At 39.0% G+C, this 25679-nt stretch overlaps 1 protein-coding gene across 6 annotated transcripts in view; it reads right to left on the bottom strand.

The window, feature by feature from the left end:
- The window catches only part of TMPRSS7 (transmembrane protease, serine 7), a 37237-nt gene that overhangs the window by 2970 nt on the left and 8588 nt on the right, over window positions 1-25679 (bottom strand). For 5 of the 6 annotated variants that reach the window (XM_040667156.1, XM_040667175.1, XM_001233290.7 and 2 more), the window contains 13 exons: window positions 21737-21929; window positions 20782-20912; window positions 18228-18295; window positions 17044-17237; window positions 16099-16137; window positions 11418-11646; window positions 10372-10502; window positions 9030-9142; window positions 6931-7037; window positions 4097-4233; window positions 3372-3479; window positions 2632-2742; window positions 1388-1504 (listed from right to left, as the gene is read on the bottom strand). In XM_040667156.1, the coding sequence (XP_040523090.1) occupies window positions 1388-1504; window positions 2632-2742; window positions 3372-3479; window positions 4097-4233; window positions 6931-7037; window positions 9030-9142; window positions 10372-10502; window positions 11418-11646; window positions 16099-16137; window positions 17044-17237; window positions 18228-18295; window positions 20782-20912; window positions 21737-21929 (1678 nt within the window). The remainder of the gene's footprint in view (window positions 1-1387; window positions 1505-2631; window positions 2743-3371; window positions 3480-4096; window positions 4234-6930; window positions 7038-9029; window positions 9143-10371; window positions 10503-11417; window positions 11647-16098; window positions 16138-17043; window positions 17238-18227; window positions 18296-20781; window positions 20913-21736; window positions 21930-25679) is intronic. The other variant, XM_004938293.4, reaches the window with a different exon arrangement.

Below are 25679 nucleotides of genomic sequence, written 5' to 3'. Positions count from 1 at the left end.
ACAAAACATATTAAAGTACAACATTATTTGAAGTTCATTTCCTTATCCTGCTTTAATCAGAAAACTCCTATATTCAATACTGTTCCTGAAACAAGAGGTGGCACCATGATAAAGGCACTGGCATGGTTAAGGTAAGTTTCTTTTCTAGCTCCGCCACAGAAGTTGGCTTCAGTCTTTCTTGTGTTAGAAATGTCAGAGGATCCATTGATTTAACAAGCAGCACAATTAATATGCTAAAGCAGACAACCCTTCATCTCTTTCTCCTACTATTAGTCCTGACCTGAAAGGAGTCCTTCTGGTGGGAAGTAAGTTCAGTAGCACCTATACACTTATTTCCAGCAAAAACAGTGGGAATGGTGCATTTACAGTACTAGCTACGTAGGTGTAGTTTGGTCATCTAATACCTCAGAAACCAAGTGGTCCAATAATTGCTTTGCTTGGAGACAACTGAAAGTCTGAAAGTGTTGTATATTACTAACTCAGAAGTAAGTCATACCTTAGCACAAAAAGCTTCGCACTAATTCAAAGAGCAATGGAGAAAGACCCCTCTGTAGGACCTTGTGCTTCTTCTCTTGTGTGCACATATAAAGCCTCTGCTCAGCAGTTTTAGTCCCATGCTCCCACAGACCGATACCAGCACTTCCCAGCATCCAATCAAAGAATCAAGAGCAGCATTATTGTTTCCAAAATAAAAAGGAGGCACATGGTTTGTTAAGATGTCATACTGCATCCAAGGCAGGTGCTGGCAGGTTTGACATACAGATACTGTGGCAGGAACAGCTGAAGGCCAGAAAAAATACTATAGGACATCCACTTAAAGCAAGTGAATCCTATCCCATTTTCATTCCTACAGCAGTAAGAATCACCTGTCTATTTTATAACAAAATGAGCAAAAAGCTTGTGTGGAGATTTCTTTAGAAAGGTTTGAGACTAGAATCTAGACTGATGCTATGAAATATTGAGGCCTTCCCCACCACGAGACAGAGAAGTTAAACAGTTAAACATTTTTGTTTCACACTTCACCTGTGTCACTCCTTCAGTCTCAATACACTCTCCAACAGAAACACTTGACTCTGCTCCAGCAGTAAGAATACTGCTTACCAACTGGCCAAGTTCATCCTGCAGTTACCCCTGCTTCTCTGCTCCTTAAACTAGCTGCAATAAGCATTACAGCTGAAACTTCCCATACCTGTGAACCACACCTCCCACAGATACCGCAGCCAGACCTGACGTAAACTGTTAGCTGACTGCTGTTCCACTATCACCAAGTAGATACAGTAAAAAACTCACTGCATGCTGCATGAGTAATACGTACTCTAAAAGACGAAGAAATAAAGGGCTTTAAAATGGAAAATGTTAAAAGTACAAAGCAGCAGGAGGGACTTACGACAACTGCTTTCATCACTTCCATCAGTACAATCCACAGTCCCATCACATTTTGCATTTTGTTTCTTAATGCATACGTTATTCCTGCACTTAAATGTGTGGTTGGTGCAAGGAATACCTGAAATAGTTGTGTGGAAGAAGAAAGATGAATATTGGAACAGCTTTACATGTAAACAAACATCTGCATAGACAAAATTAATGCATGCAGAGACATGCAGACAGGAGAGAATATAGCAAAAAGCACTTTGCCTAGAATGGCTTACTCCAATCTTTAAACTGAAGAAGTTATTCAAGTAGAGCTGCATCTGAACGAGTGTCTGTACTAAGCTGGAGGTGCCTTTGTACACAGATTCCCACTCATCTGTTCCCAGAGGACTAGTAAACATAAATATACTAGCAGAAATGTGCCAATAGAATAAGTGCTAGGCAAAGAAAGGAAGAATATCCAGTACTCTGGAGTGGAACCTCCTCTGTATCTCAGCATTACATATAAAACAAACAAACAACAACAACAAAAAACTGCAGTGGAAGCAACCTACTAATTGTATCCAATAATATTGCATTCCCAATTTGGAGTTTTTTTCCCCATGCCTCACAAAAAGGGATGCCACTTCAAGGAATCTATATCTCTTCTCAACAGGCAGAAATATGCTGTGACCATTTACACAGATTGTCAAAGTTAAGCAGCTCATAAACATTACATCTGTTTAAAAATGTTACTTGCAGCTCTTGCTAGTGGGGCTCCCTTTCACATGCCATTTTGTCCATTTATTCTGAGAAGTTAAAGAAATGGCTGATGCAAAGCTTTCATGTTTTGCCAAACACACAACTTCCATAGCATTTTAAAAGCACTGGCCTTATAACTCTGAAAACAGTTCAAAAGAAACAATCCTTTTTCGTGATATTTTACATATGGTAAAACAAGTCCAGGAAATAATTTGCCAAAGATTTAGCTTTAAGGAGATAAAATCTGGGAATTAAATCCCCAGATCCACATCCCGCACCCACAGTAGTTAATTCTCATGTCTCATTTCACTGAAACAGATGTACATGAGATCACAAAAATACCACAGCAATTTAGATCAATAACTACTTGTTTACGAGCATAACAGAAAATTCAACAGAATTATAAAGCCTGCGTTAGATTTGCCTCTTAATTCTTCAAATACTGCATCTAGTATTCAAATCAGGACAAAGTAAATAATGGAAGAGTAGGAAAAAAAAGAACCAAGAGAGAAGCCTTACTTTCAGTGCAGTTCTGCTCATCTTCTCCATTCTCACAATCATTTACTCCATTGCAGACAAGCAAGTTATCCTGTATCGCAAAGCTGGAGTTACAGTTCCACTCAGGGACAACTTCAAAACATGAGTCAAGTCAGTTACAGAAGCATTATCACAATGCCAACGCTACACTTCTGACCATGTCCAGATATCATTACCATAGCGTCACTGCACTCTACCAGGATGATTTTAAGTGCCAAATTACACATAGAGTAAATAAAGTACAAAAGATTTCAGTAACCTATGCTAATTCACACAGTGCCCCAAGTGGAATGGCTTGTGCTCTTTCAACCATAGGCATTTATTATCACTCCCATCTACTGCATCCAACACAATTTACTGTTCCCACATGAAAAAAAAATAATTACTCTTGAAATAGAACAGAACTTCATGTTTACCAGCATTTATCTCAGGAGGAAAACCTAAAATACGTCTTACAACTATTTTTTCATATTAATTTTTTTCCTCTTGCTTTTTACCTTCTTCATTCCTAGTTTTTTCATTAAATTCTCAAGAGATCAAATGATGGCCTGAACCTGGACACACGAAGTTGGAAACATCTTTCTTTCTTTCTCCTAAAATAAGTTTCAGCTTTTTTTTTTTTTTTTTTTGTCTGCCTTGTAAGACCATAGAATGCATTCAGTATGTATTCGGTATACATTCACGGGTTTTGTAGTCCAGATCTCTGGTAAGTAAATACAAACCACAGAAGAGTTCATCACTTTCATCGAAGCAGTTGTTTACCCCATCACAGCGCTGCATCTGCTGAATGCATAAGCCAGTAGAACACTTGAAATATCCGGGTGGACATGCTGGAGGTTAAAAAAAGAAAAAAAAGAAAAGAATGCAAAAATTTCTACTTGCACACCAATTAGAACAAGTGGTTGGTTATTCAGCATACTGTATTCGTTACTTAGCGCTCTTCGTAGTAACAGAAAGATTGCAAACAGAACTTTGGTGATGAAAACAGGAAAAGCAGACTTCAACTGACTGACGCTCATCAACCAAAAAATTAAAGTGGATGATATCGCATTATTTCAAGTTTTATTAAATAGGAAGGAAATAGTAAGCAGAGCTACTGGTGCAGGTAGGATGAAATGTGAGGCTTCAGGAGTTTGCCAGGCTTACTGTATGTGCATGCACTGGTCATGCAGGAAGCTTTATGGACTGTGCAGAAGAGAACACACTGTATGTGTACAGGAAACCAAAGCATGCTGCACACGCTCACAAACCTTAGCCACATAGCCTTGACAAGCTAGAAAAGGCTCTTGGTTTGCTGGTTACTTAACTTAGTAAGATCAGCAGTGAAAAATTAATATCAACACAGTTTCCAGTATAAACACAACTAAGTCTGACCAAACATGATTAAGTTCTACTTCATAGGGCTAAAATAAAAAGATGGGTTGAGAGAGATAGAAATTGATCTTACGCTGGCTGATATTATAGCTGCCATACTCCACCAGAAGGGGCTTCTCTGACACCTTTGAACTGCACTGAAGCTCAATGTTAACAGCAGAGCTTGCAACGTGGAAGACTGTTTGGTGATCAACATAGAAACCACAGTACCTAAAAGGAATCAATAATTTCTAGAGCCACCTTCACATCAAAATTGCCTTACATACAATTTAAACATCAGCATCACTGAAATTCAACAGTACATATTAGGATACTTTAATTAAAAACCAAAATCTGGAACAACATCCAAATTCCCCAAAACGTTAGTGATCCTTCATTCATTGGTACAATAAACCCCACACATGCAAGCAGAATGTTTTACCAGAAAGTCAAAAGGACTGGAAACGTAATGAAGAAATTTATCGTCAAACACGGTACTTTCATCACCACTGCTGCGAACTCTTTTCAAAAGATTTGAATTTTTGGGAAGACACAACGAGTTTGGTGTGAAGGAAAATGTCAGCACAGTGGAGAGCCAAGTTTAGCTGCTCTCATTTGAAGGAATGCCTCTAAAGAAGGGTGCAGAATTTTATCGGGATAAAATTGGTCTGACAATTTTGGGGGGGGAGAGTGAAAAAGATGTAGAGAAATTGAAAATATTTCTACTTAACTACTCATATTTCATTCATCATTAAAACTGTGGAATTTAACTTTTGAAAGTCATATCTTCAAATATCTAGTCTAGATAAAAGGTCCACTGGATGCACATCTAACGTGAAGCTATCATTAGGCAAATCATTTTCTTGGATTTCTTCTTAGGTATCCCTTAACTCGGAGAAACCTAAAAGCTCACAGATCCCAAGAAACACTTAATCAGTGCACTGCCACTTTCATCAAAGATGCCAAAGATGTTGCACCAGGCATTTAGATGGTACGCCTGCTGAGGAGGAAATAATAAAATAATAACAATAATTTTTAAAAAAGCAACCTCCCTCTTTAAAAGGACGATGTTGCTGGATGAGGATTTGAAAATTGGATACAATTTTATGTGGGGTAAAACCTTGAATACTGACTTTTTAGGCTGTACTACAGGTAGAGCTAATCTCATTTTCCTCTGTCTGAACAACAAACAACACCAAACACATCACTTACAAGAAAACCACGTGGTTTCAAGTCTCCTGTTAAGAAAAGTACTTATTAGTCTAAATAGATTGAAAAATAAAAGCATCTGTAATAGTTCTTACCACATTTAGCATACACATTTGCTTGACAGCAATGAGAAGTCACATAGTATGTTTAAAGTGAGCTTGAGCACAAAATGAGTTATTTTATTGTTAAATGGACTGATGCAGTATTATCCAGAAGTAAATTATTCTCTTGTTTATTTTTGCAACACAAAAGGGATAGCTGAGAATGGAGGGAAACTATTGCATTTCTTCAGAGCAGCACTTCATGTAAGTGAATGCAGGCAACCTCTCTGTCAATGAGACTTTTAGCTAAAACAGTTTGTTAGCTGCAACTCCTCCAACTAGGCAAAGCAACATATTTTGCATATCCACTGGAAGAAAGACAAGGACTGCATGTAACCATGCAGTTCTTGTCTCTGGTTGTATGAAGGTGACTCTAGAAGTCAGAAGAAACCTCATCTGCACCATCTTCATAATTCCAGTCTTTGTTTATGTTTATATTTATGTTTTAAGCTGCCAGTTCAGGGAGCTGAAGAGTTGGCGTTCTGTTTTTTGCCTGCTCACAAAAAATTGGGAGCAAGCACTCTTTTGTAGTTCTTGAAAACTAACCCCTGGATGCATTTCCAAGGGTCATACTGTGACATTTGATTCTGTGGAATGTTTAATCAATAGGCTTATTTTAAAAGTGGGTCTTTCATAGAGAAAATTCTTCTAATATGAACTCATCACCAGATTTTGCCTTTATTTAATCCGTCTCTCAGCAATCTCTAAAACTTTAATTTCTTCCACTTATATCATAAAGAAGACCAAGAGAAACCTACAAACATGTTGGCTGTTTTTACCAGCTTTTTTTCATTGTGTCATTGGGCCACTAGTTCCCATCAAGATACAATGTTAGTAGCTTCAGACAAACTGAATCATCTCTATAAAATTACATTGTGGTGTCAAAGAATAAGGAAATGTTTCTTCCTCTACTTGCAGTTTTCGTAACAAGTTCAGAAGTTCACTTTCAAGTCTGATCTTACAGATGTTTCCATTTGAACAAAATTTAAAAAAAAATTAGAATCCAGCCTCCCAAATTTAGCCTTGCCTCATCATTCATTGACCTAAAGGCGATTTTAAAAATTGCAGAAGAAATGGGTGTAAAATAGCAATATTTATGTAAATAAAAAGCACTTAAAAATGGCATACCTTGGCAGCCTGCCTCTGCAGTTTCTCTTTCAAAAGCCAGTGACTGGAACATGAGAGGAGTTTATTTCCAATAAGCTCATTGTAGTACCTTTCACTGATAAGTCAATTAAGTTTGGTGTCCTCGTGAGCAATCATGGAGTTTAGTTACACTTAAAAGGGTTTCTACACACTCTATTCAGTCACCCTAGACTTACATCAGGGTCTACTGGACATCTATCTTCACCCACACACCTCATTCCTTTCTCTCCAGAGAAAACCAAGGGTCTTTACTTTCAGCTTCCTGGAGCTTTTTATTAGATTCTTTTTTATTTTTTTTAAACATACTGTTTATGAAAGTTCAGTTACATCATCAACCATAGTGAAAAAAGGATTGTAAGAGACACAAGTAAAGTATTTCTGTCTATGTGTAAACTCTCAAAGTGAACCATGGTAGTGATAACAAAGTTTATTTTGGTAGTGTTTGTTTAATAATGCATGCAGAAGTACTTACATGTGTTCATTAATTTTCCACCATCCTCGCTCACAGCCTTTAATATTCTTCTCACTGATGGTATAGTTATGAAACTTCAGAGCTATACCAAGGTTCTTCTGCGGAGTCTGTCGTGAGAAGGACAGTGCAAGCCAGTTTCCTTTTCCTTTTGTGAACATAGTTCATGATGGCCTTTAGACTGATCTCAGCAATTACGGTGCTTGGCAGTGCCAAGCTCTGAGAGCAGTGCTGACTTCCCTGACTCAACAGCCAGCACCTGAGACACCTGACAGCTATTAGTCCTATTAGCCCTCAGTCAAAGAAAAGACTGGCAAAGGGCCACCACAGCTGCAGACTTTCTTCCCCTCTAGCCAACAGCCCTTTCATCTTCAAAAAGCCACTGTCCATAGATAGAAGGCAGCTTTTGTGTCAAGATCAAAGCATTCAAATGCATCCAAATTTACTTGCACAGGGACAGACAGCCACAGTGGACTGTTAGCAAAGACACTGCACCTGTGCCACCTTTGAAATGCTAGGAGTTATTTCAACAATAACATGGTAGGCTTCTCTAGCAGCTATTCAGCAAAGGACTTACTAATATTATAGAAAATATTTTAAGCCTAGCAGTATCATGAGAGCTTATTCTAACTTCCTTTATTAAAAGAAACAGAACTTTTTAAGAAACACTGCTGCCTCTTGCAAAAGCAAGGGCTGAGTCACAGCAAGAATCAAGAAATGAAAATTTTTTCCTCCTTTCTTACAGAGAATACATAACGTGGAAAATTTCAACATTGAACTACAGGGAAATTAAACTGCTTTGAGAAGAAAACACGGACAACTCCCAAGACTTATGTTGGCATCCTTTACTTGAGAAGTCCAGGCTGAAGTTTAGCAAAAAGGTCACCACCATAATTTTCTAGAGGAGGACAAATCAGCAGATTCTGGCTAGCTAGACATCATTCAAACTGGTACAATTCCACATGGGTAACTAGTAGCTAAAGTAGGAGGATGGGCAGAGTAGAACACATTTTATCCATTCTCCTGTTCTTTACAGAGGAAAAACCTGTCATTCCACACAGACACCAGAAAATTTCCCCAAAATATCAATCTTGCAGTCTGTCTTATTTTCCCAATTTGGACAGCTGATCTTGCTCCAAAAACGGGTGTACTAATACATTTTATTCATAACTTGAGAAACACTGCCCCTCACAGAGGAGGAGGGCAACACCTTAAAGAAAGAACAAGTCATCAAAGCCATTCAGAAATCCAAAAAGAGCTAAGCCAGAACATAAGTTTACGCATTTGAAGGTCAACGAAGAAGAAACATTAAAATAAACTGTGATTTTTGGATTTTGAACTACTAAAAATGACTAGAGTTTGCCATAGTCAATCACAGGACGATTTTAATACACTATCATGACTTGACTGTGAAGGGCAAAACATAACATAACATAAACAAAGATCATCTCATAGCAGAAAATCTACTATCAGATTTTCTGGGATAACTGGAAAGACTAACAATCAGAAAATGCATAATAAAATTATCTTAAACAAAATAAACTTCAAATGATTTGTGTTCAGGAAAGTGGCTGAAAAGGTTAAGAGGAAGGATATTAAGAAAAAGTAGTCTGCGGGATTGCATTGTTTGGACAGACCATCTTAGAAGAGAACAATTCAATTTATTATGTATAATGAAAATAGACTAAGAGAAGGTATCAGAGAAGCAGCAATACTAGTGAGGTTAGAGAAAAAAGGTTCCTTTTTGTCCTCTTCGTTTTTCCTCCAACTTGAGAAGTTTGAAAGAGGAGAAGAAGAAATATTTAATTCCTACATTCTCTGCAGTAAAGCAATTCTGCAAGCTGGATGCCAAGATTTATTACTCCTCAGCTCTTCACCTTTGGAATGAATACGACAGCTTAGGAAGAGCGTTTTCTACATTAAGAATGCATGCACTGAAAACAAAACCAAGTGAGCACAGACAGCTATTTGGCTGTGCCGTTTCTAGAAACTGCCACATCTACGAGGATGAAGATTACCCTCTTACTTGTTTCTACAGTACTTCCAGGCACTGTGTGCTCAAAACAAGTAACAGCACTTAGAGAAAAAGAAATCTGCGTTACCTGGAAGTTCCACACACAGAGACATTTTGGAGGGTAATAGCTTGGGTAATAAGGACTTGTGATTCTCCCTTCATAGCCAATTCTCTCTTTTGTCACTATGGCTTTTCCACACCCTAGAGAAAAAAAGAGGAGCCAAGAGATGGTAAAGCATCTACTTCCAACAAAGCTAGTTAGTTAGCTACACACATTCAAGTCTTACCAATACTTCACAGTAAAACTGGACAGCTTAGGAATTATGTTTACCTGGTTTCGGATTGTCATAAATTATCGTTTCCAGTGTTGCAGACAGATAAGGGTTGTAAACTCTAAGAATGCTTGCTGAGAATCTGCTTGATGAGAGGCACATGCAACAGAGTAAGCTCATACTGCCTGTTGGATACTGTAAGGCTGTCAGAAATGACTGCAAACTTTAGCTTTAGCTCATGGGTTTGGGAATGACAGAATGTTTTTTTCCTTCTTTAAAGAGAGCCCCTTACTGGCATGTTGACTTCTGTCTTAGCTCTGTGGGACCAGGAGAAAACAATGTGAAGCATTATCAGCCTCCTGGAAGCCAAAAATGTGTTTTTATAACATATCGATGCATTCAGTTTAAAAGCAAACAAAACCAAACAAGTAAAAACGTACCCTGAACATAAAGTTACTTAAGATGCAAAATCAATCACATGCTTTTACGATGGTATTTCAGTGTTTAATCACTCTCACCACTGAAAGTAAGCAGTGCCTTTTTGAGCAGCTTAATTGCAGCTTCATTTCCTTGTTTTGGATTGCATTATACTCTTGTCTTTATGCTACAAGGGCGAGGTTCCTTATACTGCTTATGATTGTGACCGATTTCTTCAAGCTTATATCAATAAAAGGCAGAAAAGAATCTCAGTGAACAAACATAACTGACTCCTTGGCGTTACTGAGGAAGCAGAGACCAACAATCAAATGCACAGCTACTGAAGCTTTTCTCTCTCAACGTAATTCTCAGTGCTGAGGTCCTTCCCTCTTTAACGTTATCACTGAGTCCCAAACCAGGAGAAAGGCTCGAGCACTGCCACATCTGGAATAACAACTCCACCTACTGGCACACTGCAGCTCTGACCTACTAAATTCAGTCAGTGATAGTTCAGCTTTCTACATTCGTATTTTGTGTAGACTGCTGATCTGAACAGCTGACATTACTCCTGAGCCACTTAGTAACGCAGAGGAAATAAAGGAGAGATAAGGAATGTAGGAAAATACTGAGATACAGAATTGCAAGGAGTCATTTATTCACAGCATGGAACATGACAGCCACGTACGGCTTTTAGGTAGAAAGAATAAAATAAATGCATTTCCAAACACATAATAAACTCACTTTCTTGTGTGATGACCTCAAAATAGCCGTGGAATCCCTTCTGTTCCTTTATGTGTGCTGCCTTAAATATTACCAGCATGAGATTATTCGTGGACACAAGTGACACCAAGGAATCAGCTGGTTCGCAAGCTCTAAGGGGGGAAGAAAGGAATAACTTGCATCAACAACACATTGTTCCCATTTTTGTGTTTTTCCCTGCTGCAGTTCTCATGTACTTTGAAGCCTATTTAAAAAAAAATAATCCATGCATTTAAACTCAGAAGTGCCTCTAATTAGACCAGTTAGAAACGCCACTAACCTCTACTGACATAATTTTAGAATGGCTTAGGCTAGAGCGGATCTGAAAACTCATTTAGCTGCAAACCCCCTTCTGTGAGCAGGGTTGCCAACCACTAGATCAGGCAGCCCAGGATCCCATGCAACTCATCCTCAAGTGCCTTCAGGGATGAGGCATCCACAAACTCTCTGGGCAGGCTGTGCCAGTGCCTTATCACCCTTAGAGTAAAAAGTTTCTTCCTAACCCCTAACCTAAATACTCTTTTAGGACAAGAGGGAATGGCTTTAAACTATCACTATCACACTGTGTAAAAACTTGGTCCCCTTCCTGCTTGTAAGCTCCCCTCAATTCCTGGAAGGCCCCAGTGAGGTCTCTCTGGCGCCTTCTCTTCTTCAAGCTAAACAAGCCCAACTTATGTGGAAGACAAGTTCTCTTACAGAAGGAAATTGTGACATTTTCTTCCAGTTAACATCACTTCCCGCTGATAAAGACAAAATTCCATCCATTAATGAATGAACTTTTCATATTTCATTATGTATGTGAGGATGCACTCTATTTGAAAAAAAAAATAAAGAAGAATCTGAAGAATATATAATTTTCTTTAACTTTTTCACTTCTTTACAGGGATTAAAAAACAAAAAAAAGAAGTATTCTTGGAATTGTGTGCATAGAGACCAGAGTATTTAAAACAGAACAAAAAAATTAATAATCATCTGACAAATTTTCAGAAAAGATTTTCAATGAATTCTCAATGAGAACGTATACTCACCGATATAGTGTCTTATGTTTGATTGGCATCAAAGAGTCATAAATAGTTAGTGAGTCAGTGATGCAGTTATCTGCTTCAATCTGAAGGGATACTACTGAAAGACGAATAAGATGACCCACTAATGCTATCAGTTTAAGATAGCAGATCGTTCCCCCAGAGGTAGTGTGGATATCCAGAGGAAAATGCTCATGTAGACGATCAGCATGCAGATCATACACACAATTTGATCCTGTGGAAACATCACATTTTCAATGCTGTAAGCCTGCCTAAAAGCTCTTAAATCCACGCAGAGTACAAAAAAAAAAAAAAAAAAAGAAAAAGAAAAAAAGCCTGAATATAATTTTGAACTAAAGCAATGTAAGAATGTTTGCATATCCAAGCAGGAAAACAAAGTAGTCCATGCCGCAAACTGTTCTTATTCTACTTACAAGCCTGTGATCAAGGAAAAGTCTATTCATAAAGCTAAAGAGCACGGCAAAGAGTACTGTAAATAAATAGCTGTAAGGGTACTAGTACAAAAGCTCTGCCATTTTGTGCAGCACATGTTTGCAGTTAACAAAGATCTGTGGACCTCCAAAGGATAAACAACAAACAACTATTCCCTAGGAAATGTTCAGGTTGGAAGTGATTCTAGAAACTTTCTTGTTTAACCTCCTGCACAAAGTAGAGCCAAAATGAATTCAGACCAGGATTTTGCAGTGTCAAGTCTTGAAAACACTTGCAGTGTTAGAAGTCATTCTTAGAAAATAAGTGCTGTAAAAAATAGACAATACAACCTAGCCTACACAATATTTTTATTTAAAAAATAAACAACAAAAGCATGTATCATATACTTGACAAAAATCACCAAAGAATTACCCTACTTACATACAATTTTCAAACTAAGCTGAACAAAGCATGGCTTTCAAGTCAAATATATTGAGGTCCTTGTTTCAACTAAATACAGCAGTTCCCATTCAGCAAAATGCCTAGGGATTTTTTTTGTTTGGTCATACCTAGAACTCTTAACATAGCACTTTGAAAGGTGAGAAGGAGCAAACAAGCAAATTAGGGAAAATAAAACTCAGTAAATATTTGCATGAATCTCTACCTTCTAAGGAGACAAGTGTCTGAAATAGTTACATTAGTGGAACGTCAACTGGAGCACTGTGAAAATTTGCCCTCACTCATCAACTCAGATTGAATGCTGGCATTTTAATCACTAGCTGTTCAAGATAGGAAGAGGCAGGCCTCGCCCAACTTCCACTTCTAAGTTACAATCTTGAAACTAATGCTATAAATGCTTGTGAACATTTTGTCAGAGTCACATGCCATTTGAGTTCAATTACAGTTATAACTATTTAAAGCTTTGGTTGAACTATTGTTCTTCCTTCCTTTTTTTTTATCTCTTTCCAGTAACTTTTTTTTTCAATAGTAGTTCTTCCTGCATATTTTCTCACCCCCAACACAGCCAGTTTTAAATCAGCAGAAATTCCTTAGAATTCTATTACTATCATTATTGCTACAAAGTGAATTACAACATGACTAGCTCACTGCTGGTAAAGAGCACGATGCATAGAATTCAGAGCATGATCTGGAGCTAGAAGTAATCATAGAAGTCATTGAACCATAGAATGGCTTGGTTTGGAAGGGACCTTAAAGACCATTCAGTTCCACCACCCTGCCATGGGTAATGCTTCCACACACTTGATCAGGTTGCCCAGGGCCACAATGAAACTGGCCTTGAATGCCTCCAGGGATGGGGTAACCACAGTTTCTCTGTGCAGCCTGTACCTCACTGCTCTCCGTATGAAAAATGTCCACTTAACATCTAAACTAAATCTCCCATTTTTAGTTTAAAAAGATTCTTCCTTGTCCTACCATTATCTTCCTATGTAAAAAGTTGATATCCCTTCCCAAGCTCCCTTCAAGCACTGGAAGGTCCCAGAGAGGTTTCCCCAGACCTTCTCTTCACCAGACTGAACAGCTACCTGAACATTTCTTCATAGGAGAGATTCTCTTGCTCTCTGATCATCTTTATGGCCTCTTCTGGACCCAACTGCTCTATGTCTTTCCCGTGCTGAGAGTCCCAGCCTGGATGCAGTATTCCAGCTAGGGCCTCACAAGCATAGTATAGAGGGGAAAAATCCCTGCCCTATCCCTGCTGGCCACCCCTCTTTTGATGCAGCCCAGGATACAGATGGCCTTTCAGGCTGCAGGCACACACTGTTGGCTTGCCTCAAGCTTCTCATCCACCAGGACCTCCAAGTCCTTCTCCACGGGGCTGCTCTCAGTGAGTTCTTCTCCCACACCGTACACGTACTTGCTATTGCCTTGGCCCTAGTGCAACACCTTGCACTTGACCTTGTTGAATCCCATTAGGTTCATACAAGTCCACTTCTCAAGGTCCCTCTGGATGGCATCCCTTCCTTCTGTTGTATCAACAGCACTACTCAGCCTGATGTCATCAGCAAACTTGCTGAGAATGCACTTAATCCCACTTCCATTTCTTCACCATAGTCTACAGACCTAAACAGACAAAAAAAAAAAAAAATATCAAGGGAACCTAACAAATGAAACTGCATCAACATATGATTTTCTGAACTGCCACAGCAATTCACATTGTCGTTCTCCTGCAACTTCACTGATACGAGCACTACTCATAGATAACAGCTGTCAACTGTGACTGACAGTAGCATAAGTCTTTGAAAGACGTTTAGAACATGGCAGGCCATCCTTACCCCTTTATGTGAAAGATAACAGGTTAAACCTAAGAATGAATAAATAGATGAAATTTAAAACGCTATTCCTCTGCCCTGAAACACTGAACTGGAAAATGAAATTGCTATGCAAGCGAGCACCAATATATTTAATTCTGTTTTGTAATTAAAATGCCCATAAAGAGACGTGCCAAGGAAATATTACAATAAGTTGTGAGCTTTGGAATTTGAACTACTGAAAAAGGATTTGTCATAGTTAGTTGCAGGATTGACTGTAATGCACTAACATGACTTGACTATGAAGAGCAAAACATAAACCAAAAATCATCAGATACTACATTTCTCATAGCAGGAAATCTACTACCAGATTTTTTTTCTGGGATAACTGGAAAGATTAATGTCATCAGTCAAGGTGTAATGAAACTATCTTAAACAAATGTAAACTTCTAACTACTTGAGTTCAGGAAAGCATCTGGAAATATTAAGAAAAAGGATACTAAGAAAAAATAGTCTGTGGGGTTGTGTTGTTTGGACAGACCATCTTAGAAGGCAACAATATAATTTAAGTAGGTTGCTCTGGAAGTAACATTTCCTATTTATTTCCCAGGAAACTACAATAGATACAAAGAGCACAATGACACTATTTAATAGAGTATTTACTCAGTACAAACCACTATTTTTCAACATAGTCACCACCATTACCTATGCCTTTTTACCAGCAATGAACAAGAGCCTGCATGCTGCACTTGTACATGTCTGCACCTGCGGAGGTGACCCACTGTCTCCACCACTGAAATGGATCACTCACTGCCTCACTGTGCTCACGTCCACTGTTTGGTCTCCATAAACATTCAGCTAGCATGGATGAATTTCAGTGGGTGCCATTTTTTTTTCAAACAGAGGAATTCAATGACACACCTTTGTTCATACTCACTTCTATGCCAGATTCCATTTTGTCAGACTGCTCCTCTACAGCAATCTGTCACATAGCAACAAAACATAAGAGAATACTGACGAGAAGGTTCAGCGTCTACTGCCATGCCACCAACATCTGCCTCTGACACTGTGGGCCAGTATAATAAAATAGGAAGCATTACTTTCAGAGCAGCCCTTATACAATTTAATATCTCAAAAAACATAGATGTGGAAGAGAATAAAGACCTTAAAAAAAAAAAAATCGAAAGAGTGTGATTTGACAAGAAGAAGAATAAGCCTGTGTCAAGGAGCAAGAGATACAAGAAAGTCAGACAGCAAGCCCCTGTCTGACTGACAGACCCTAAACCAAAGACTTAACAGGTAGCTCATCAAAGTTGGTTAGTATATTAATGCTTAGCCTAGCAGTGTTTTTTTTTTTTTTACCTAGGTATCTACTGCATGTATCTACTAATGAACAGAGCTGTGACTTACTTTTGAACTGTGCTTGTCTGTTTGTGAAGCCTCTGCGTACCAGCAAAGAATCTCGCAGGGAGGTTTAAAACACTAAATCAGACAGGAATATAAACAGTGTCTCCCATTACCCTGGCTAAATTGAACTGCTTGGACTAACTTCTGCTGGGGAATTCATTTAAAAGAAAAATACATCATTAACCTTGGAGAAAAGGGAGTAAGAAGGAAAAAGGATAGACAACAGCTTTGTTGTTCAGGGTAAATGCCAATAAACAGATTTAAATTCAGTACTGCCCAGACTGGAACAAGTTTATATTATTTTCAGCGTAGAGTAAATGGAAAATGACTGCTAAGTTTACTCCCCACCATGCCACTGACACAGTCAAAGTTTAAGAGTCAAAATGAAGGCAGACAGTTTCTGTATTTGTCACATGCAAAACTCTTGGTCACTCTAACAGCAAGTAAGCATAGAAATGCCAAGGCTCAATTTAACCCTTTTAAATTAATACTGAGCAGTACAGTACCTGTGAGTCTTAAGACATGAATTAGAACTCATTCTCTACCTCTGCCAGGAAGCTGCCAAAATAGTGAATTACCTGTTCCCGTTGTTGACCAGTAATCTGACCGAAGACCGGCTGCACAGAAGAAAGGTCATGTGAGTCTTCTCATTTGCACAAAAACCAGAATTCAGGGTTTGATTCTATCACACGTTCCTAATCTCAGCACTAAGCACATAGAATGAAACAGCTGTCTCAGTGAGGGAAACTGCCCGAGCCCACTCCATCTCTGCAAATCCTGCAAGCTGCTCTGGAAGTATCAGTCATGTCTGCAGACAGAACCTCAGTGCCTGAGGAATGAAAGGACTGCATCTCAATTAAGCAACCCAAATCAATTGAAGGCCTGAGGCACAGGTACCTAGGAAGTGATTTCCTCACCCTTGGTCTCAAATTATTTTTCAGCTTCCAGCTGAGGACGTTTATTCACATAAAGCTTGATCTGTCCTTTGTTCACAGAGCTAAAAATCTTAATCCACTTTGTAACTAATTACATTAAACAGGGTCTTGAATCCTTCCCTGCTAATTCCTTCCCTAAACAGGAATGGCATAACGTATAGAAGTTGTTTAATGAATAGGCAGCTTTATACTATATATGTATACTGTTTATTTATTTAACTCTAATAAAGGTGTGAAAAGAATCTCCTTTTCAGTGGAGTGGGTTGAAGTTTGATCCTTGCATAAAAAGGGACCCATCACCTTTTGATACCTTCTAAGTCACAGCCTAAGCCAAATTTAAGCTGGCTGCAAGGTGTCAGGCTTAGAACATAAATACTCCAAGTACAGGAAGGATTGCTTCAGAGACCAAGCCATTTTGTACCTTAATTTGACTTCCAATCTTTTCTTTTCTACACCACCAGCCCCTCTCCCCACCATGAGAAGCACAGGATAGAGATGTTGGTATGTTTATAGAATCTGCAACTCCAAGGGTAAAAACTTCATTAATAAAGTGTCCCTTCGAGGACAGGGACATGTGTTAATACTAACCACTTAGTACGATGGAGTCCATGTCAACTGCAAGGTCCTGAAGAGTTCCCACCGAGGTCCGATTAACAATGCTTGTCTGAATAGAATCCTTTAAAATGGCAGCCACACAGTCCTCACACAGCGCTTGGCCTTTTGCCTGTGGTACCACAAATACGATCCAGAAGTGAATAAGAAGGCCTCCATTATTGTTGTTACTGAAATAAGAAGGTCCTACAGATTACTATCACATTGGAAGCAGACTCTTAACACAAGCTTCTTTTGAACAATATGGCTCGTTTACAAATTGTCTTGTTGGTTTGATACAATAAGTGTATTTATTAAAGAAAGGAGCCCCAAAACACGTATCTTATGCCCAGTTGAGGATCTTCACTAGGATGATTTTCTGGCTTTCGTGGCTTGCCAAAAACATCACAACTACTTGATTTAGAGCTGGATTACCTCCTAAAAATTGTAACAGAAATTGTAGAACTGCCATCTCCAGAAATGCAGAACTCTGCATCTCAGTGCATCTTATGCTGTACTGAGTACTGTAGTGCACAAGAACCGATTTCTAGACTACTTAGGTAATACTTCAGATGCTGAATGTGGTCACATTAATCTTTGCCCATCAGATGAGAAGAAAATTCCTTGAGTCAAACATAAACCCGAAACTCCTGTTTCTGTGCTTAGTTCATGAGGACTGAGATACTTAATCCTTTCACATCAATTGCACATTTAATACTAAAGTAAACATACTTGATTGCAGCATAGAGGTTTTTCCTTTCTCCCACGCAAAGACATCTGTCAGTGCAAAATAATTTAATATCCATAACATCTATAAAATACATCAAACTCTGTAAATAATATTGAGTTCCGTTGTAACAGCATGTTAGAGTGGCTAAACATCAGGGAATTTATGACCTATCAGCCAAAGTAGCACCATACTTCTTCAGGAACATTTTTTCTGTGTAACTTAAATTAACCTTAAATTTGTTTTCTGCAGGGTAAATGGAAACTGTTGAAATTACTTTAGTTTGCCCTTGCTTGCAAGAAAGGAATTGGTGCAGGTTATACATGTATTTTGCTATCAGTACAAGCAATTACCAGAATGGTTAAATCACAGTGACCAAAAACAGGCTTCTCTTGTGGGCTCATTATATCACATATATCCAATAAAAATATGAATGCATTAACCACAATTTTACCTGACTTCTGTAACAGTGGACTGCTTATAAAATTTGGAGAAAGAGGAGGTAGTGTAAACCAAGTTCATCTGAAAGAGAAAGCATTAAGCTGATAAAGATATAGCATTTCAAAAAAAATCAGACATACCTAGAGATGCTCTAGGCCAGATTCTCACAGGGATATCCTCTTTTTTTTTTTTTTTTACCAAGAATAAAAAATCAGCACATGTGTCCAGACATACAGCAACAGACGTGGACAGATTGGTTCTGCAATGCACTGATACTGAGTCGAGTATTAACAAGAACATCGTATCTTCTGTACAAGGCCAGCTGATGTGTACAGCAAACACTTATCCCAAATAAATGGGTTTTGAAAAGGGTGCACATTCTTTGCTCTGAAAATTCCAGACAAAAAGTCCTTCCCTCTCCAAATGCAAAACCTTTTGTGCCAATCTTCAGGAAAAGAAGATTGGCACAAATTCAGGTGCTCATAGCATGCACACTGCCACTAAGATGCAGTGAACAGCACACAATAGATATATATAAATATTTTTCACAGAATTACAAGAAGATTGAGGTTGGAAGGGGCCTCTGAAAATCATCAAGTCCAGCCCACCTGCTCACAGCAGCATTAACAACAGCTCAGGGCCACAACCAGCTGGTTTTATATCTCCAAGAACGGAGACTCCACAATCTCTCTGGACCACCTGAACACCTTCACCAGAAAACACTGTTTTTCGTTTGGCTGTTCTGTTCCTCATCCCAATATTAATGGGGAATTTCTTGCATTCTTATTCAGTTTGCACCTATATTTTCTCTATTAGCAGCTTAGCATTAATATATTTCTTCCCAACATACAGTACAATATACACGGAGAAGGAAAAACAGCCATTTCATGCTGTGGGACTGCCAGTGGGTAAAGTACGCTCCCAGTTCCACCAGTTCTTTAGCTAAGAGTGTGATGATGCCATGTTACCTCATTCCTCGTTGAAGGAGGCACACTGCTAACACCACCAGGTGGCATGTACCTCAAGCTGTTCAGACCCTGTCCTGCAGTTTAATCATTAACATTAATACCCAAGGGACTGTAATATGGATTTGGTTTTTTTTGAGGCAAAGCCTGTGAAAGTCACATTACTGTTATTTCCTAACTTTGGTGTTTGACACAAGAAGACTGAACAATTCTTTCAAGGGCCTAAATGAAATAGGTGGAGCTCAGTCTTCCTCCAGATTAGGCTACTACAAGGGATTTTATACACTACTATTACTATCAAAGCGGAAACGATTCTATCCTGAGAGGTTCTTCAGCTGCTGTTCTGGGGATCTCAGAGCCATGAATCGTAAACAAAGAAGTTTCAGTGACAAAAAGCAAACACAAAACTCACAAACTCAAATCCCCTGCATCCCTACCAGCCTTTTTAGCCAATAGTCAAGTAACAAGATGTACTGTATCAGCAGTGCAAAATTCTATCGGTGAGTTCAAGCATAACTTGGAAATTATTTCTTGTCTCTAAGCTATGTTCAAGTAGAAGGTGGTGACACTGCCAGTTCACCCTCTTATCTGTCACCTCCCCCTGCTGAAATAGCAGCCGGATAATCCAGGTCAAGAGCAAGACACAGGGCCCACGGTAGGCTGGTGCTGCTCCCTTGTGGGTGGGGAAAGGCAATACCTGCACGGCTCCATCTCTGTCCTGAAAGCACTTCAAGAGACATTGACATGCAAGATAAGAAAACTAGCTTCTTTTCAAGACTTTCATGACAGCTTCTTGGGGGAAAAACATTATCCCTCTTATCAAAGATAGAGCAGGAAAGCAAGACCATGAGTTCATATGATAAGATGACAAAAACTTAGCAATTACTCAGAAATCTCGTTTGCACTGATTTTTTTGTTTACTTGTTTTAGCTTTTTTTTTTTTTTAACTAGTGCTTTAATTTTTTTGTGGACAGCTCTGTACTAGACTGTAGTGTTCTTTTCCTGCCAAAACTACGTGTCTTCAAACGCAAATTTCCTTGTAATTGAGATGCACACCTCTCCTTTCCAACTGTAAAGCAGTCCTAACTGTATGCCTGCAACACTGAGCCCTCCTTCTGCTGTGACTGATGCAAGGCGTTTGGGAAGAATAATGGTCTTTAGAATATCTGCTATCAGAAGGAAATTTAAATGTAAATGTGTATGAGAGCTCTAGTGTAACTGTAGATGCTCTAAGGCAGAAGACTGGCAGCAGATACCACTTTGAATGCAAAAGACCTCATCAATGTCTTGAAAGTGGCAATTAAGTTTTGAAGGGTTTGTGTAGAGTTCTGTTCATAGACTCAGATTTGTGGGGGACAATATGTAAAATTTTTAGTAAATGTCAAACAGACCTCTCCAAAGTTTAGTTTGACAATAACAAGCTAAAAGCAGCCAGTTCCTTCCTGCCTCCAGACAGCTACCTTTGCAGTCTTCTGAGGGAGGAAAAAAGAAAGAAAGAAGCAGAATACCACAGCAGACTCAATGGCACCTGAAATTTGCACCTCCTGTTTACAGCTCTAGTCCCTGCTACTTGTTGCTAGCCGAGCAGCCCACTCATCTTACCACACGCTGGACGTTCTGTGCCACAGAGAGAAATTCTTTTGACTCCTTCTGCCTATATTCAGGGAGAAACTCAATGTTGGCAACACGGAACAACCCAACAAAGTACAATGCATCTTTGTTTTCTGCCTGAACTGCAAGAAACAAAGAAAACAAACTCCAGTTATTTTTTAAATAACACATAAATGCTAAACCAAGTTCATCCATTCATCCTTACAGGGGAGAGAACTACCAAATCAACACTACATTTTCATGGCCAGTTGATTTAGATGAGTACTGTGATATGAAGGTTAATTAAGAACCTGTTTTGTGCACACAATATAAGATACAATGATATGAATGAACAAGCATAAAGAAGGTGACATCAACGTCCATATCCTGGAGGGTCCCTAAGGAACCTTATGCAGTACTAGTGCCAAGGCTTTCACTGTCCACATCAAGCAAGAAAGCAACATGCCACAGGAACTATCATTTCTTTTCGTGTCCTGTCCAGTGTTTCTACAGATCATGAAAAAAGTATTTGCTTTTTGTATTTTCCTCCTTCTTCTTTAAATCTATTCTGCATAAGGAACAAAAGATTTACCTGGCCACCAGCAGGCCAAGAAACACAGTGGAAGTCACAATTCATGAGGAATCAAGTTATCATAACTGTATGCACAATTAGCTAGCACACATAATAGTTAGCTAGCACACAAGAAATGCTTTGTGTAACCCTTGATAAAAGACAAAGCACAATACCTAAACCAATAGCTATGAATTTACAAAAGTAACAGCAGGCAATCATGTGAAATTCTAACGAAGATATTCAAAATTTTTCCATGTCCCATTTAAATAAGATTCATGAGGGTTTGTTTGTTCTGTTCTTTAAGAAAGAGCCTTCAAGGCAAGGGAGATCCTACAAACAACTGAAAGTGTTATTAGCAACATTTGAAAGAGGCCTGAGCTTTCAGCAACTCACCAATGAAGAGCCACAGTAAAGTCCAGGTTACAACTCCTAAAACAAATAGAATGAGGGTAAAAAGAATTATTTGGTTTTGAAAATTCCACAGCATCTTTTCTTTTTTCTTCAGCTTGCCATGTTTTTTCCTCGCCAGAATCCTCTTTACCAACTTGTCTTCTGCAGATACCATTTGGACTGAGATGTTGGCTACCTAAAAATAAGGGGAGAGACAACAAGCAAATATAAAAGCATTTGACTGATAAAAATCTAGAACAGAAACCCACACACAGTCATCTGTTACTGCACATACAAAACCATTATTAATGCAGCAGCAGTTTAAATTGCAGTCAGGAAGCAAGATACTTTTTTTCCCAGACAATTGCTGAAGGCATGTAAAAAAGCACAATGGGCCCTAGGATAACAGCTTACTAAGCAATAGGAATCCAGAATTAACCATCTGAACAAATACTTATAACTTGTGCATCTCTGATTAGTGTAAATTAGCCCTCTTTTTTCTAAATAGCTAGCAAACTTGAATTATCTTTTACTGGTTTAAACTGTGGTGCATACACGGACAAGTACTGCAGAACAGCAGCTTTTCACTGGCAATTTGCTGACATAACTTAGCAAGCGGTCTCACTACCCAAACATTCACAGGGGTGATGCAAATTTGGTGCAAAATCAGGCATGCTTTTAGTCATTCATTCCTCCCTTTGCATGAAATATAAGGGAAGTGTTAGTATGGTGTTCAGATAGTCTGTCCTTTTCCCAGTACTATGCTTGTCATTTCCCTGCTAAGGAACTAGGAAACAGGTGCATGCACACTATCCTTTGCTTTCTCCCAAGCCTATGGTCAAAGCATCACTCGTCTTCCAAAAATAAAGCACACTTTCTTCTCAGACCACGGCTACTCCAATAGTAGTGTACTCAGCTTCCTTTCAGGATGAAGAATCATGGGTTCGGGCAGCCTCTTCCTGCGCATCCCTTTAAGAAATTCTCCCCAGTAAACAGGAGGAAACAGCAGAATTCTTGTTGAGATAGAGCCTAGACAAGGCTATTACCTGGATCTTCAGGCCCTTAAAAAATTATTTTGAACTACAGTCCCAGTTGTCCTAAGCTATTCAGAATATCTCCTGACTGTCTCAACTTGGTTTGAAAGACTAGTATGTGACCATATCTGCATTTACAGGAGCAGTTTCTATTCCCTACATCATTTATTCATCGTTTTGTCTGTTCTTCAGATGAAAATGCCTAAGGGAGTGCCTGGCACAAACAGCTTCTCCATGCAAAAATAAATAAATAAATAAATCAGTCCATGTAAGCATACAAATACTGTCTATCAGTTGGTACATACACAGCAAGAGCTGCCAGGGAAAATCCGTGGGATTTCATAAAATCCCTGCCTGGAGAGCTCCTGTGATAGTCAGATATTTCCTAACAACATCTGGTGAATGTTCAACTATCTTTCCATGTTGACTCATTGTCCCATACACAGAGAGATTAGTTGGCAAGTTCCTGGACCATTCAAGGCTTTAATAACTGAGCACATTGGGTATGAACATAGACAAGGCCATGATACCTACCTAAATCTAGAATTCTAACTACAGAAAAACTTAGATTTGCTTCTTATATCACAACTCTAAGTTACATAATATTGCTACATAATAGGGAAGATTCAAGAAACATCTCAAAAACATGTTGGTGCTTGTGAGAGGGAGGCACTCACGAGGATGCCTTGGAAAGCTGTGGGATCTCCTTGAGAGAGGTGTTAACAAACTCCTGTCAAAAGTCAGCATCAAGAGCTTTTTGTGGGAAGACTTGCATGAAGTGCATAATAGATTTTGGGTCAAAAAGACCTGGTTTAAGATTTCACGCATACAAAGATGAACTTCACCACTTCAAATTTAAGGAAAACGCTCATTTTTGGATTTGGTCTTTTGGAACAGCTTAATTTTCATGACTGTACCAAAGTGCATTTGCCTCAGTCTTCAGCCAATTTTATGCTACGTGTGGGCTGGGATGTACTCAGAGTTGCATCATCTCCCAGCTATTCAAATCAGCAATCTCTTGACATGACCCAGTGACAACCATCACATTGTTTACTCAGGTGCAGATAGACTATCGCTACTTAGGTACAGACTACTCATGTACGTAAGAGAGCTTACAGCCACACCAGAACAGATACACACATATCAGCACAGGCCTTGTCTTGCACAGATCAAGCTGTTCCCTGTGCTGAATAGGCCTGCATAGCCTCTGCAGGGCTATGAGGAGTAGGCAGTGAGGAGACAGACTGCAACAGGCTTCCAGGCTACTTGCCATCATTTATTTCTTAGAGGCCTCTCAAAAGATGCAGTACAAGGACATGTGGCCTGTTGTAGAATAAAAGATGTAAGCACAAGGCTCGTTCTTCCACACTACCAATTGTATTTCACTGGAGGAGGTACCTATCCAAGAACTGCACTCCAAATTATCAACACAGGTTGCTACATTAATCTAGTGATTACAAAACTGTATGCCTTTGGAGCTTGACATCCAGGAAGTGCTGGGCATAAATACTAGCCATTTGCAGAAGCCATTTGTGATATAATCTGAAATAAGTCTTCATTTCCTTCTGCCTATTGCTATCGGAGCCACAACCAATAGCCACTGCTCCCATCAGTACAACAGAGATGTTGATAAACAGGAATAACTCAAGAGAACGGCCACTAATAAGCGAGGGGCTTAAAGCATGTATTGTACCGTAAAAATCTGGGAGCTGCAAGTAAAACCAGTGTGAGTAATGCTAGTCATATATTTCCCTGTCTAAAGTGGGTTACGGAGAACACACAGCCACACTTCTTTCTGTGATGCATGATGAAGAGACAGCTGCAACGGTCACCTGTGGAAGCAAGGGAAATTCCACCTGAATACATCAAAAATGAAGAATTTCACCCTAAAGGCTGCACACCTGAGCCATCCCTAGAGTTATTCAAAACTCAGTGGGACTAGGCCCCAGGAAATCTGTTCTGCTTTGCTCTGTTTGAAAATAGCACTTGGTAGGTCACCTTCAGTAGTTCTCACCATCCTGCATTTGTCTGATTCTGATATTATGCCCTAGCAATGCTTTAGATGAGAGATCTCTGTACATCCAAACAGTCAGAAGCGAAGACCCATCATGACAAATGTCCTGCCAGGCCCACAGTCGAACACAACGGCTAGCCACCTTTGATTGCAGAGTTGAGAATGTACAAAAGTGAGTTAAAGAAATGAATAAGTTTAATACTGGAATAATTAGACCCAGTAGCACACTTTACAATTTCCTCAAACAAAACGTGAAAAAACTTAACTGAAAGAGTCCTGACCTATATCTTCTATTTCGGATAACACCAGTACTTATTTTCCATGTTCTCAAAAAGGACAAAATTTGCCTGTTGTATTTGTCAGGCCTTATTGAGCACAATTTAATGTAAAGATCAAAAATAATCTGCGTGTTTGTTTGTTCTAAGCTTTGTTCTGTCCTGTAAAGTTCGGTTGTGCTCTCAGATGTTCACTAGGGCAACTTAAGACAGCTCAACAATGTTTAAGATCTGAAATTTAAGACATTTTATAGATTAACGGGTACGCTTGCTGCTTTTATCACGTTTCCCCCAAGAAAAATGTATATTCAAATCTTGACATTTCATTCTTGTTCATATCTGTAGACCTAACCAGGCAGATGTATTTTTAAAAAACAGAAACAGAGATCCCTGTCGAGGATCAACAGAAATGACATGGGGTTGATGTCAGTGGAATATGAGTATGCCCTGGGAACTGTTTATATCTTCATTTCATCTACTGCAACAGTAATCTTATTTTTTTTTTAAAGATGCACTTCATGTGTCAAGGCTTGTATGGCAGACTTCTCTGTTTCAGAATTCAGAGCAGTACTGAATGCTGTGCTCTACATATTAAATATTTCTTTAATTAGTTTATCAAACAG

This window comes from Gallus gallus, chromosome 1, assembly GCF_016699485.2.
Source record: "Gallus gallus isolate bGalGal1 chromosome 1, bGalGal1.mat.broiler.GRCg7b, whole genome shotgun sequence".
NCBI lineage: Eukaryota > Metazoa > Chordata > Aves > Galliformes > Phasianidae > Gallus > Gallus gallus.
The sequence above is the reverse complement of the archived record's forward strand: the minus strand, read 5'-3'. Positions and strand labels throughout refer to the sequence as shown.